The 13,544-nt window shown below is 42.9% G+C and overlaps 3 protein-coding genes across 4 annotated transcripts; 1 reads left to right on the top strand and 2 right to left on the bottom strand.

Annotated features, from left to right (window-relative positions):
* Window positions 1-4,617: 4,617 nt before the first annotated feature.
* Window positions 4,618-8,644, top strand: LOC119555286 (uncharacterized protein KIAA1841 homolog). Its single transcript, XM_037866595.1, has 5 exons — window positions 4,618-5,546; window positions 5,932-6,871; window positions 7,531-7,768; window positions 7,821-8,046; window positions 8,105-8,644. The coding sequence occupies exons 1-5, from the start codon at window positions 4,618-4,620 to the stop codon at window positions 8,454-8,456; spliced, it is 2,685 nt and encodes an 894-aa protein (XP_037722523.1). The 3' UTR covers window positions 8,457-8,644.
* A 334-nt stretch (window positions 8,645-8,978) lies between these two features.
* On the bottom strand, window positions 8,979-11,339 carry LOC119555291 (ubiquitin-conjugating enzyme E2-22 kDa). Its single transcript, XM_037866607.1, has 3 exons — window positions 10,901-11,339; window positions 10,506-10,658; window positions 8,979-9,764 (listed from the first exon to the last, which is right to left on the bottom strand). Exons 1-3 carry the CDS (start codon window positions 10,961-10,963, stop codon window positions 9,381-9,383), a joined length of 600 nt encoding a protein of 199 aa, XP_037722535.1. The 5' UTR covers window positions 10,964-11,339; the 3' UTR covers window positions 8,979-9,380.
* A 348-nt stretch (window positions 11,340-11,687) lies between these two features.
* LOC119555289 (phospholipid scramblase 2-like) lies at window positions 11,688-13,442 on the bottom strand. Of its 2 annotated transcripts, none has more exons than XM_037866604.1 (3): window positions 13,301-13,402; window positions 12,241-13,020; window positions 11,688-12,175 (listed from the first exon to the last, which is right to left on the bottom strand). In XM_037866604.1, the coding sequence occupies exons 2-3, from the start codon at window positions 12,991-12,993 to the stop codon at window positions 11,936-11,938; spliced, it is 993 nt and encodes a 330-aa protein (XP_037722532.1). In that variant the 5' UTR covers window positions 12,994-13,020; window positions 13,301-13,402; the 3' UTR covers window positions 11,688-11,935. The 2 variants fall into 2 exon arrangements, with proteins under 2 accessions (XP_037722532.1, XP_037722531.1); XM_037866603.1 differs by having other exon boundaries at window positions 11,689-12,175; window positions 13,305-13,442.
* Between the last annotated feature and the right edge of the window lie 102 nt (window positions 13,443-13,544).

Raw genomic sequence — 13,544 nt, 5'->3', positions numbered from 1 at the left:
ATTGGGGATTATAATAGTTATTATCACTGCTACCTAACTTCAAAGTCGAGGGTCCAGTCGTTTCGATCCGATCCCAGCTTCCTTATACGTAGTATAAAACTAATGCAATCATTTTTAACACTTACATGTCTTGACAGAAGACCAAATATCCCAGAAACAGACACACATCCGCCTACATTTTGGCCCGGAGATCATCGCTCCGGGTCCCTTTGGCCCCATAGCAATCCGAACCGTAGCAATCCGAACTGTTTGACCCATTAGATGGTCACCATTCCCCATCGATTCCACTCAATGACTGCCACATTTTCACGCTTTACCCGAAGCTCTGACCGCCGACCAACACTCAAACACATTCCCGGACAGACCTAGGGAGTTTTTTCTGTTTACTTGCAGGATCTGAACCCATATCACTGGACCTGGAACCTGGAAGGATTTGGGAACCCTATACGTGCACAGAGGAAAGTTTGAGAGAGACTCTTAGAAAGACTGATGGCAAATAAAAACTTGAGCTGATTACAAATTTAATAAAACTTTGTACTTTATTGCGGTGTCATCATAAAACTAAGGTTTGAAAAAGGGTTTGGGGCAATTTAAAAGCTGTCTAAGCTCACTAAGATAACTGTTTTCATTTCGTGTAGGTACATATCTTACATGTTTATATATATTTTTTTGCAAATCTAATGACTGCTAACTTTAACTTTACATTTTTGTGTACTTAGTTTTTCCAGTTTACGTTTCCAGAGTATTTAACAATAATCAATGGGCGACTTGCACTTGAACTTGGATCTCTTAATGACTTAGCCTTATCTCGTGTAAATATTAAGGAGTTAAATAAAATAAATAAGAAATTCCTTTTACCTCGACAACAATCGAAGGCGTATGTAGGTCCGGGAGACATTTCCCAAGTATTATTATTATAAAAATGTTCGACTATAATGTAAAATTTACAGGCGAACTTAAATTAAGCTATAGCTACGTGGCCTTAAGCTTAAAAACTAGATAACAAATTTCAATATTCATTTCATAACATCATTTATCTATAAGTTAACAAGCTTATTAAATTTCATTAATTATATTATTAGAACTAAGGAATTTTTTTATTTGTGGTGCGCTGGGTATAAATATGGATTGTAAGGGGTTTTTGGAACTGAAGAGAGACAATCTTATGGAATCGAGATAGGAACATTCTATTAGGATGTGTCGAGGTGTTCTTATTTCGTTGTTGCATAGGGGGCAAAAGGGTATTGTGGGAGGGCGAGTAAAAAGATGGCTATGGGTTAAGTTAGTGTGTCCTAACCGAAGACGTACAATTTTTGTAAAGGTATGACGTGGGATGAATAGGTCGGCTTGGAGTCGACCATAACTGTACAAGGTGAGTTCCAAAGTAAACAGGACTTTTTGAATCTAGCGCCCTCTAGTGGCGCCATCTATATGTCAACTGGTGCGTTAGAATCTGCTATCGTTTATCGACTTCCAGTAAAAATTTCATGACATTTCATCTATTGGAAGTGAGGTTATTGCGTTTTAAGTGTCAGTATGTTTTTGTCATCGGTGCGAAAATTAGCTTCAAACAAAGAGCCAACATTAAGTTTTGTTTTAAAATTGGTAAAAATCAATTGATGAAACAAGTTTATGGCGATGATTGCCTATCCCGTAGCAGAGTGCACGAGTGGTTTCAACGTTTTCAAAGTGGTCGTGAGGACATAAATGACGATGAACATGTGGGCCAACCAAAATCCGTGATCACCGAAAATTCCATCGAAACTGTGCGTAAATTCATAAAAAATCAGCCGAAATCATCATTGAAATTCATGAAAACATCGATTTATCGCATTTTGACCGAACATTTGGGCTTACAAAAGGTGTGTTCACGGTTTGTTCCGCACAAATTGACTGACGTCCAAAAATTGCTCAGAATTCAACATTTGAAGGACATCATTAAAGAGGCAAAAAAAGACCCGAACTTCCTTTACAATAATTTTCAATATGATCCCGAAACGAAACGCCAGAGTGCTGAATGGAAGGCGCCGGACGAGCCGAAACCCAAAATCGCGCCTGGAGAAGTCAAAAGTGAAGACAATGCTGATTTGTTTTTATGATTCCAAGGGTGTTGTCCACAAAGAATTTGTTCCACCCGGCCAAAACGTTAATGCGGTATTCTACCTTGGAGTTTTGAAGCGTTTACTGCGCCGTATTCGACGTGTTCGGCCCGAATATCGCGAAGATGGAAGTTGGCGTTTGTGGCACGATAATGCGCCGTCTCATCGATCGACGCTTGTGTCCGACTATTTGACCAAAAATCACATTTTAACCATCAACCACTCCCCGTATTCACCTGATATGGCACCGTGCGACTTCTACCTTTTCGAAAAAAAGCATTTCCGATGAAAGCAAAGCGTTATGCAGACGTAGAGGTCATTCAAAAGGCTTGCACCGGCATAGTGGCGGCCATACCGGGCAACGAGCTAAAACACTCGTTCGACATGCTTTTGGACCGTGAAAAACGCTGTATTAAAGCAGAAGGAGACTATTTTGAATAAAATAAATTGATTTTGCCGAAAAAACTATGTTCTGTGCTTTTTCTTAAAGTCCTGTTTACTTTGGAACTCACCTTGTAAATGGTCCAAGCCTCGCGGTTGTTTACTTTTTGTATGGCCTTGATTGCCTGGATTTCCTTGTAGGTGATAAGGACGGGACATACCATCTCTGGCATGGTGATTGTTGTTGGGGTATTTTCTGTCCGTGCAGTTGATGCAACTTAAGTTGTTGGTGCATGACTCTCCCAGTTCGAGATTGAGGTGGGCTGGTTGACTGCAAGAAAGGCATAGTTCGGCGTTTTTGCAGTGCTTGGATGGGTGTCCGGAATCGCAGGCAGTTAAAGCAACGCATTACCGGTGGAATGTAAGTGCGTACCTTAACACGTTCGTAACCGACGTAAATAAATTCCGGGATATTTTGTAGCGAAAAAGTTATTCTTAATAATCCAGTGTCAGTTGGTTTGCGTTGTATATACTTGGTAATTTTTCTTATTTCGACTACTTTTTGGGATTTTAAGTTATCCAGGATTTCCTCGGTATCGATTCCATTTAGGTCTGGGCAGTATATTACTCCTTTGCAGGTGTTTAACGATCGATGTTCTGAGACTGTTACAGTGATGTCGCCGGGGATCATTTTTAAATTAAAGAGTTTGTCCGTTTGGGTCTGGTTTTTGGTTTTGATCAAAATATTTCCATCTCTAAGTTTCTTGCATTCTTCAACTACTCCTCCAACGGTTACGTCAATGATTTTTATACCCGTTACTCGTAGAGTAAAAGGGTATACTAGATTCGTCGGAAAGTATGTAACAGGCAGAAGGAAGCGTTTCCGACCCCATAAAGTATATATATTCTTGATCAGGATCACAAGCCGAGTCGATCTAGCCATGTCCGTCTGTCCGTCTGTCCGTATGAACGCTGAGATCTCGGAAACTATAAGAGCTACAATACTGGGATTAGGCATGCAGATTCCTGAGATTCCTGCGCAGCGCAAGTTTGTTTCAGAAGAGTGCCACGCCCACTCTAACGCCCACAAACCGCCCAAAACTGTGGCTCCTACAGTTTTGATGCTAGAACAAAAATTTTAACAGAAATGTATTGTTCTTATTAATACCTACCGATCGACCTAAAAAAAAGTTTGCCACGCCCACTTTAACGCCCACAAACTTCAAAAAATCGTAAGTATGAACGCGGATATCTCGGAAAACATCAAAGATAGAGAAACGGGACTTCAGATTTAGATTCCGTAGGCTTGAGCGCAGCGCAAGTTTGTTACCCGAATATGCCACGCCCACTCTAACGCCCACAAGCCGCCCAAGCCTGTGGCGCCCACAATTTTCGTGCCAGATAAAAAATTTTAACTGAAATGTATTGGTCTCATCAATACCTATCGATTGATCTAAAAAAAACTTTGCCACGCCCACTCTATCGCCCACAACGCTTAAATTTGTCTACCGCCGATAGGTGGCGCCTTTCAATCTCGCTTTGCTGCTTGCATATCTCCATTTTCCTTTGGTCCCTTTAGCTGAGTAACGGGTATCTGATAGTCGAGGTACTCGACTAAAGCGTTCTTCCTTGTTTTCAATGTAAACGGCGTGACCTTTGCTAGGGAACCGTCGTTGTTGTTGTCGGATCGAGCGATAATTAGGTACTTCCCGTCAGGTGCGGGGGGTCGTTTCCAGGGGGGTCAAGCATTTTTTCGTCTTCAGTTGACTACGCGACGGTTTTTGGCGACGAAGACAGTAGTTGCTGATTTGAATTGCTGATAAGAAATCAATAGGTAGGCGCGGGGTCGCGGGGGGTGGTTCAATTCGGAAGATTGAAGGTTTATTACTTGAGAGAACACAAGAATGGCACAACCGTTCGTATCGACTGCCGAAAAATTAATGTTATATTAATGTTATTAGTGAAGTAATAGACAAGAGTTCAAAGTTCGATGGTATAAATGCATTTGAAAAATCAATTGGAGTCACCAGTTGCATTGTTTTTTCCATTTTGTTTATTCTGAACTGCACTGTTGTTAAGAGCAACGGACAAATCAATCAATAGTGGCCAATTCCCATTGATTTGTGCATTGGCCAGGATGCAGAAATCGGGCTCCGACGAGGGAGCCTCCTCGGCTGGCCAGCCGGAGGAAACGCCACCGGCTCCCGCCCAGAAATCCATCGATTCGGGGAATGGCGCCGAGTTTCAAATCAGTTTGAACGAGTTTTTAGAGTTTTTAAAACTGTCCTGTCATGTGAACGATATGATAGCGAAGGCTACTTCCGACATGGGGAAACCACACACTAGGGAGCCGGTGCCGCCGATGGACGGCAATGCTCCTGCGAACGCAACCAAGAGGAATTCCAAAAAGGACGAGTTCGACTTTGCCCAACTGGCGGACAATCCGCTGGTCAACTCACTGCTGGGACTACGACGTCCCGCCCGGAATACCAGTATTCGCCACACGGACGAGAGTCGTTTGCTGCAGGAGGCGAAATCCAGTGTCCTGCGTTCGGGACACAGTCACCAAAGCCGCCCATCCCGTCTAGAGTCCACCTATCGGGGATTGCATCCCAAACTGGGCGAGCGACTGGATGCGGTCATCAATGAGGGTGTCCTGGATTCGGTGTTGGCCTTCATTTGCCCAGTTCCCTTGCCCACACAGCTGCAGAATGGCAAGAATAAACCCAAGCAGCTCCAGCCACCCAAGGAGCTTCCCACCCCGACATCGCCCACTCCCACTTCGAATCCAATTCCCCCGGCGGCTCCTCTTCCCTCAGGAATATCCAAATCTTTAATGGAGCTGGGCCACTCACATGGTCCCTTGCCGGCAGCTACTCCTTCGGCTCCCTGCTTGCAGCAGGCTCATCACGGAGGAGATGCACTGCATCCAGATCAGGCCACCAATAGTATGATGCGGGCAATGATCAAGGAGCCAATTCCCAAGCCAGTTGGTTTGAACGCCGGCAGACGCAAATCTCTGCTGCTGGTAAAGGACAGCAAGCATGCTAGGCAGGAGAGAAAGGAGTAAGTATCCTAGATCTGTGGAGAATCTGTTAGACAATCCTTTTTAAATATTTTGTTTACATATATTTAATTTAATTAAACATTAAACGAGTGGTTCAAATAAATACTTAAGTCTTTTAAAGAGGTAGTTAGTATTCTCAAGAATTTTCGGCTCCTTTACTTCCCATCTTCCATCCCAAAGCACTCTCCTAAAGAATTCGCGGTTCATTTTTTCTCATCCTCGGGTCTTATACATTTATAAGAGAAAATCCTTTAAATAAATAAAATAATCATTTTTCTCATCCTCGGGTCTTATACATTTATAAGAGAAAATCCTTTAAATAAATAAAATAATCATTTTAAATTGATACATTATTAACTAAGCTTATACAATTTCCTATGCCAGACCGGAAGTGGTGATCCACGTCTGTGACGAGGTGAAGAACACCTCCAAGGACTTCACCTGCCCGCAACACCTGCTGGTGACCAAGATGGGCTACTTTGCCGACGTGACTGCGGGTCAAAGGCTGGAGGAGATGGACATTTCGGTGCACTGCGACATTCTCATCTTCGACTGGCTGATGAAGTGGATCAAGCACAGTGCCCAGAGCCAGGATCTGCCAGTTCCCAACCAGAGCCCCGGACCCCAGTTGGATGGCAATAATGTGGTGCCCATTTTGGTGTCCGCCAGTTTTTTGCAGATGGAACCTCTGCTGCTCGAGTGCCTGGCCTTCTGTCATGCCCATCTCAGCGAGGTGGTTCGCACATCCACGAATCTCTCGTGCCTCAATGATGCCCTAGTCACCCGACTGGCGGCCATGTTCACCAATCTGGAGCTGGAGATGGTGAGGGATAAGAAGGAAAGAGTGACGCCTCGTCTGTGGACCAAGTTGATTCAGTCCCTCAGCGAACCAGATCCGGAAGCCCTGAGGGGTCACTTCTACAGCATGTCCGGGTTGTTTCGATGCTCGCGATGCTTCAATTGCGTGACCAACACCATGAAATCCTATGTGAGCTGTGTGCCCAGCAATATCCGGCTGAATCGCTGGGGCCAACTGATGAGCCACCATGTGCGGGATGCCAACTGGGATCTAAGCGTGTACATTGTTCAGCTGTTCAAGGAGCTCAAGTCCTGGAGGAAGGTGTACTGGAAGTTGTGGGGTCACTGTCACTATCTCTATTGCTGCACTTGCGAGGCTCACTTTCCGGTCTACCAGATGCACTGGTGCCGCTTCCATCCGGAGACACCCAACTTCCTGGGTCCCGTGGGCAATGCCGGACCCGCCGGACGCTTCTCCTGCTGCGGACAGCAAGCTTTTCGCTATGAGACCCTGCCGGGACCAAATGTTTGTATAAATTTAATTACAATATATATTTAGGACCTATGATTAAGGTCGGATTCTTCAATGTCATGTTAAAATTGATTTTATGATTAACTTTTTAACCAGAGGTTATACGCTTTGGTTATATTTAAAAGCAACGACAAAGGTGCGATTTCATCTAATTTTAATGATTGATAATACTTATCCCTAGTTCCCTATTATTGGTTAAATCAACAAAACAATAAATAGCTTTACTTTCTATCACAGATTACAAACTTACACATTAACATGACATTGAGCAATAAGGTTATAAGCTTTGGATATATTTAAAAGCAACGACAAAGGTCAGATTTTCTCTGATTTTAATGATTGATAATACTTATCCCTAGTTCCCTATTATTGGTTAAATCAACAAAACAATAAATGTCTTTAGTTTCTATCACAGATTACAAACTAAAACATTAACATGACATTGAGCAATAAGGTTATAAGCTTTGGATATATTTAAAAGCAACGACAGAGGTCAGATTTCCTCTGATTTTAATGATTGATAATACTTATCCCTAGTTCCCTATTATTGGTTAAATCAAAAAAACAATAAATACCTTTAGTTTCTATCACAGATTAAGAACTAAAAACATTGAGCAATCACACCTAATAGTTAATTTTGTACTTTTTTTTAGGGCTGTCAGTTCCGTGAGCACAGTGTCCTGGTGGAGACGGATCGTGAGCGCGCCATCCTGGCCATAGCCCAATTGGTGGGCGAGAACTATGCCTTGTGTGAGCAGCCACCGTTGAGGATCCAGGAACTGGCAGCCGCCGGCGAGATCAGTCCCAGTTGGCAGGGAATCTCCCTGACTCCCCAGAGATGTCGTCAAGGTCTCCTACCGCAGCTCTGCATGGACAGTGTGCTAAAGAGAGGTGGGTAGTTAGCTTCCAGAAGATATCTAAGGATACGATCTCTATTTCCCAGTCACCAACCACCGGGTGAGCCGTCGGATGCGCGGATCGCGCTACCAAATGGACACCAGCACCGATTCCGAGACGACTTCCACCAGCGAGGACGATGCCCGTTGTCTGCGTCCACGCATGCGCAATGTTCGCGATGATGATGAGGATTACAGCTCCAGCAGCGATGGTTGCGAGTCGGAGCATCGTCCTCCACCCAGGAAAACACGTGGGAAAAAATCAAGAAAGCGGTAAGATAAACAGGATTCAGATATTAATATACCATAATTACCTGAACTAACTGAGCAGTCCCACCGATGTGTCGGGTCGTTTTTGGTCCGGCGAGCTGTCGGCCCGCAGCAACCAGGATCACCAGCGAGATTTTGAGGAGAAGATCATGAAGCAGGTTGCCAACTATGTGACCAAAAAGACCGGAACGGATCAGTGCCTGGTGCAGAATGCCCAACCGCTTGGTGGCTCCTATGTGCGGCTGGAGTCCGAGTGGAAGGAGATGCTCAAGCAGCGGCACAGCCATCACAACATCCAGGGACCGAATGCCACTGGTCTCTCCTTGCCCCAAAGCAGCAACACCTGTCTGGGATCCGCAATTACAACCGGTGGATCCTCCGTTTCCGTCATGTCCAAGCAAAAGCACAAGTAGAAATCCATTTTTGAGTAGATGTTAATTGCATTCGCCGGCAACGATCGTAGACGAAATATTTAGTCACAGATAACTAGTCAAATATTTAGCGCAAATCATAAATATTCATATGCAAATGTAGAACAAATTAAATTATTGAAAATGTTGAAAAATATATAAACAATTGTATTGCATCCTAACAATGCGTTCCTGGTTGTATATTCATGATTAGCACAAATTTCGTTGATAATTTACAATGCATTGGGATTTATTTAGATTTGGCATTTGAGCCATAAATAAATTAGACGTGAATTATATTAATTTACATTTCTCAAGCTAGGGTAAATTACATTTTCCTTTCTTCAGTCTAGGCATGTCTTACAATAAACCGATTTTAGGTATTCAGTCTCTCCACAAACGAAATCATAACTTCTCATTAAGCATTTCTTAATATTTGTTTATTTATTTATTAACTTAACGCAATTTACAAAGACTTCGATTTGTTATACACTTCTCTTTTTCACATTTAATTTTTGTAAATTATTTTTTTTTTGTAATATAAATTATGGTTGAAATGGAAAAAAACAGTATTATTTAAGAAGGGGCCAGCAAATAAATGCGACTGCACGTAAGGAAATGAAACAGAACCCTGGGTTCGATTGCATAACACATGCTTGATAGGGCGCGGGCATGGCCTTAGGCTCAACCTTTCGGTGACCCACCCAGCGGCAAAATGTGCACAATAATAGAGCAAAAAACAAACAATTGGTATAGTTACAAGACAATGCCATTTTGTGGACATAAATTTACGAAAATGATTTTGTGTGGGTGTGGGTACTAGAATTTAGAGTGATTGCCGATCTGAAGGTTTGATGCTGAAGTTGCCGGTGTTCCTGGTGTTGCCGCCGCCGTAAATGGTACTGATGATCGTGTGGCTGGGGCAAGCTAACTGAACAGGCCCTCCGTGGCCTTCTCCAGGTTCCAGTTCTCCTTGGAGAGCACGGCGCGCGCCTCATGCTCGTCAATGCCCATGTCCTTGAGACGTTGGATCTTTGAATCACAATCGGGAAAGGTGTGCGGTCCGCCCGCATAGGCGTTCGTCCAGTGCTTGGCCGTCAGCAGGAACAGGTCGTACTTGTCCTTGAACTGATAGGCCACCACAGCGTCCTGCGGGTCATCTGGCTCGGCGGCGGCCAGGAGCGCCTGCAGGGACAGCAGTACGGTGCGCAGTGTCATCGCCGCGGCCCAGTTGTCCTTCAAGATGTCCAGGCAAATGGCGCCCGTCACCGACGAAATGTTCGGGTGCCATATGCGCGTTATAAAGCGAACCTGAGGAGTTAAAAGGATTGTCAGCGGTGTGTTTATTAAAAATCTTATAAACTAATGGTTTTTATTACTGTTCATGGTTTGTTCTACAGAAAATTGTGAGTCACATCTTTTAGTCTGTTTCTAAATCCAGTTGAATTATTCAGTACTTCAAAATCTACTCTTTTTTTCATGTTTCCAGATTTATCTATTAACACAAATTTGTAGTGCTGAGTGTTATTAATATAAATATTTCTATTATAATCTAATTATATATTTTCAGTTTATAGTTTCCTCCTTGTTTTTAAAATGTATAAATGTCTGTTGAATCATTGAGTATTTAAAAATCTACTCTTTTTTAGGATCCCATTTTTATCTATAAACACAAATTTGTATTTATCACAATAAATATTTTCAGTTTATAGTTTCCTCCAGTTTTTCAAAATGTATAGTAAAAAGGTGTTGATCTGGGGCTATATTCAACATTAATAGATCGCAATGCTTGCTCAAAGTTTGATTGTCTCTAGTAATAACTCTTGATGAACTAGCTTTGCATCCTATATATAGGAATCCTTTGATAAAATATTATAATAGAACATTTTTTAAAAAGAATAATTCGTTTTGCATGATTTCAGAGGATCAAATATAATTGAAATGCATCACTTGATCGAATGATCTTTCTGTTATATTGTACATTTTTGAATTAGGTATGATGTAGATAGATCTCGAAATGGTACTCTTCGCCCTGTAGTAGCGCCCACTCACCTTTGGCGGATTGAAGGGATATGTCTCGGGCACCTTGATCTCCAGGACGAACTTGCCGCCCTCGTAGGGCGTGTCGGGCGGACCGGCGATCTCGCCGCGCAGCTCTGTCCAACTGTCGTTGACCAGTTCGATTTTGATGGAACACTGGACGATCTGTCAGGGAGTACAAAACAATGTATTAAAAATACAAATCGGTGCGGAACGGGTGTTTACATATCACAACTCAATATCTAGAGAATCAAACACGAAACCAAGAAGCGCGCCAAAAACTGGAACCAAAGTCCGTGGACATGGACCCCACCCCCTGCAGCCCGGTTAGGGGTGGTGCAGTTGGCGATGCCCAGGGAGCGGGTAAGTGGCCCTCGTCCTTCGTCCTTGGTCCTCGGAACACTCACCTCCTCGCTGCGCATCACCTCCTTGAACTCCCGCTTGATCCGCGACACTGCCATGTTCGCCATGATGATTCTTCTGTTTCTCGGGCTCTCTCTTCTCTCCTCTTCTCCACCACTCTCTTCGCTGTTCTCTCCGTTCTACGTTCTACGTTCTCCTTTCGCCGCCTTTCCTCTTCTCCTCGCTGTTCTATTCTCCCACTGTTTTTGTTGTTGGCCCCTGTGCAATTTTGCGGATTTTGATTTTGTGTTGCGTTGCGTAAATTACGACTGGCTGGTGGCCTCCAAGGTCGCTCCTCTCGATCGGTTGTGGGGACTGTCGAAGCAACGAGCTCGACCAGCACACAATAAATAACAAACTCGATATCGATATCCTAAATTTCTGAAAAATGACTTTTTACAGCGCTCAGCACGACTATTTTGCCTGTGCTATTTTTTTTTTGTTTTTTAGTGTGACCGCCGCGCCGCATGCCAAAAATTCTGAAAGCTCTCCTATCGATAGGCCTATCGATGGAGGCTCTGCAAATTGGCGCGAAAAATCGAAATCGACTTGGGAATAAAAAAAAATTTGAATATGTTTGGGGAATTTGATATATCCGTCATTTTAAAAACATTTTAACAGTTTTGGGATACTAAAAATTATCAGGAAGTGTTATTTTTTTATAAGTGAATATTTCTGATCAATCTTTCTTCGAAATTATACATTTACTTACCTTTTGAGTTCATTCATTTGCACAATCCGGACATAATTAAACTAACTAAATATCTTCAAAAACTGTTTCTATATAATTCTCTTTATTTTAACAAGCTTTTACTTGGATTAGACCTATTCTATATGAACATGACAAAATTCAACAATATCAATGAAATATAACAAATACTGATATACATTATACATTTATAAATTTCCTGCCAGCGCGACAATAAATATTGCTATAAGTTTATAAACAAAGCTCACAGATAAACTTCGACTCAAGTTTCAGTCTTCCGAGGTTTCAGTCTCATCATTAGATAAGCGAGTTTCTCCACAATGAACACCATTTAAGTATTATTAAGGCAATTGAGACAGCAATCTGCAAACTTGAGACAACATTCACAAGATTTTTCGAAGAACATAAAATCTATTAGAAATGTTGCACCCAGTAGAACTGCCTTTAGGTTTATGTCCAAGTCCATTGGAAAGGTGAGCCCGAACATGTCTGCATCGGTGAACCATTCACGGCCAAGACCCGACCACTGTTTCGAGATCCTGCCTACCTTTTCACCATCAAGAGATATTACCTGATGAAAAATTTAAATAAATGTTGAAAGGAAAATATGAAAATTAAGGGAAAGACCAAACCCACATTAAAGTTGACATTGCGGCACATGGAGCAAAAACAAGCGGGTCCTTCGATGCGCAAAACTAGATCTCCACTTGGGTTTAGGATACGAAAACAGGGTCTGCAAATGGACCACTCCTCCTGGATTTTACCGATCACCATTCCAGGTGGTGCTGATATCTCAATGCTGTGCAGACAGCAGGGACAACAGATAGATGAGCAGCCCAGAGGACGATGCATGTGGATAACCTCGTTCTTGAGATACGTATCAAAGATCTTCATGTGGAAGGGTCTTTCGGGACAGCAGTTACGGGTGCAACAGTTGGTGTCCTCCACTGCATAGAACACCTTTTGTCCCAGGGCATTTTGGATGGAGTACCGGTTGTTGGTCTCGAATCCAGTGAGGGCCTCGAAAACTTCAACCTTCTGCTTAACCAGAAGCTGATCGACATTGGCCAGGTACTCCAATCCGCGTGGGCAGTGGGGTATTACAGTCTTGGATAATCCATCTGGTGGCATTCCGGCTCCTATTCCAGGTTGAGTGACTATGGGTTGATGTCCTGGTAAATAGGGATATTGCGCAAATTCCGAGGGATATCCATTGCTAGGTTGAAGTTCTTTAAAAGATTGGACTGGATAACATTTGACTGTTTCTGACGGGGGTGCTCTCAGACCATCTCCCACTTGGTTTGGTTTTCCAGACTCTTCTGGCGATGACACCTGGGAATCTGGGTCACTGGCCCCAGGAATCTGTACCGTCGCAGGGTTGGAATCCATGAAAATTCCAGTTTAAAGAACTGGGTTCTGAAATCAAATGGAATGGCACATTAAAAATGCAGCAAGAATCAACACCCGATTGCTAGATCAGGTTTTCAACATATAATCATTGAATATTATAAGATTCGATATAGATTTGGGATCAAAATCCGCCGCCCAGTAACCCCTATACCATCGCATCAATCAGCCGCAGCTTTTCATTGGCACATAACTAAGGTTATTTTCCACTACGTCTCTGATCTTGAACGCAGAATTCATAAAAATCGATGTTCTTGTGACCTCAGTGGTATGGTTCTATTACGCTCACCTACCTTGTCAGCGGTCGGAAATTCGAAACTAGTTTTGCCTCTTATAAACAAAAATAAGAAGTTTATTTTCTAAGGCGTAGGCCTCCCCTGGCAACAGACCGAAAATAATAGACAAGCATTAATTATGCGCAATACGATGTATGAGGAGTACCCAGGGTAAAAAGGGGTATATGTGGTGTAACAGATTGAAAATGATAGTTCTTAATTGGTAGTAAGCCATTCTATCAGAACTACATGTATTAT

This window comes from Drosophila subpulchrella, chromosome 3L (genome assembly GCF_014743375.2).
Source record: "Drosophila subpulchrella strain 33 F10 #4 breed RU33 chromosome 3L, RU_Dsub_v1.1 Primary Assembly, whole genome shotgun sequence".
NCBI classification, from domain to species: domain Eukaryota; kingdom Metazoa; phylum Arthropoda; class Insecta; order Diptera; family Drosophilidae; genus Drosophila; species Drosophila subpulchrella.
The sequence above is the reverse complement of the archived record's forward strand: the minus strand, read 5'-3'. Positions and strand labels throughout refer to the sequence as shown.

Coding starts and splice junctions, on each gene's coding strand:
- LOC119555289 (XM_037866603.1), bottom strand. CDS start 12,993: ATGGATTCCAACCCTGCGACGGTACAGATTCCTGGGGCCAGTGACCCA. Junction 12,176..12,240: donor GCCGCAATGTCAACTTTAAT/GTGGGTTTGGTC, acceptor ATTTTTCATCAG/GTAATATCTCTTGATGGTGA.
- LOC119555291 (XM_037866607.1), bottom strand. CDS start 10,963: ATGGCGAACATGGCAGTGTCGCGGATCAAGCGGGAGTTCAAGGAGGTG. Junction 10,659..10,900: donor AGGTGATGCGCAGCGAGGAG/GTGAGTGTTCCG, acceptor ACTCCCTGACAG/ATCGTCCAGTGTTCCATCAA. Junction 9,765..10,505: donor ATCCCTTCAATCCGCCAAAG/GTGAGTGGGCGC, acceptor TTAACTCCTCAG/GTTCGCTTTATAACGCGCAT.
- LOC119555286 (XM_037866595.1), top strand. CDS start 4,618: ATGCAGAAATCGGGCTCCGACGAGGGAGCCTCCTCGGCTGGCCAGCCG. Junction 7,769..7,820: donor GGACAGTGTGCTAAAGAGAG/GTGGGTAGTTAG, acceptor TCTATTTCCCAG/TCACCAACCACCGGGTGAGC. Junction 8,047..8,104: donor GGGAAAAAATCAAGAAAGCG/GTAAGATAAACA, acceptor CTAACTGAGCAG/TCCCACCGATGTGTCGGGTC.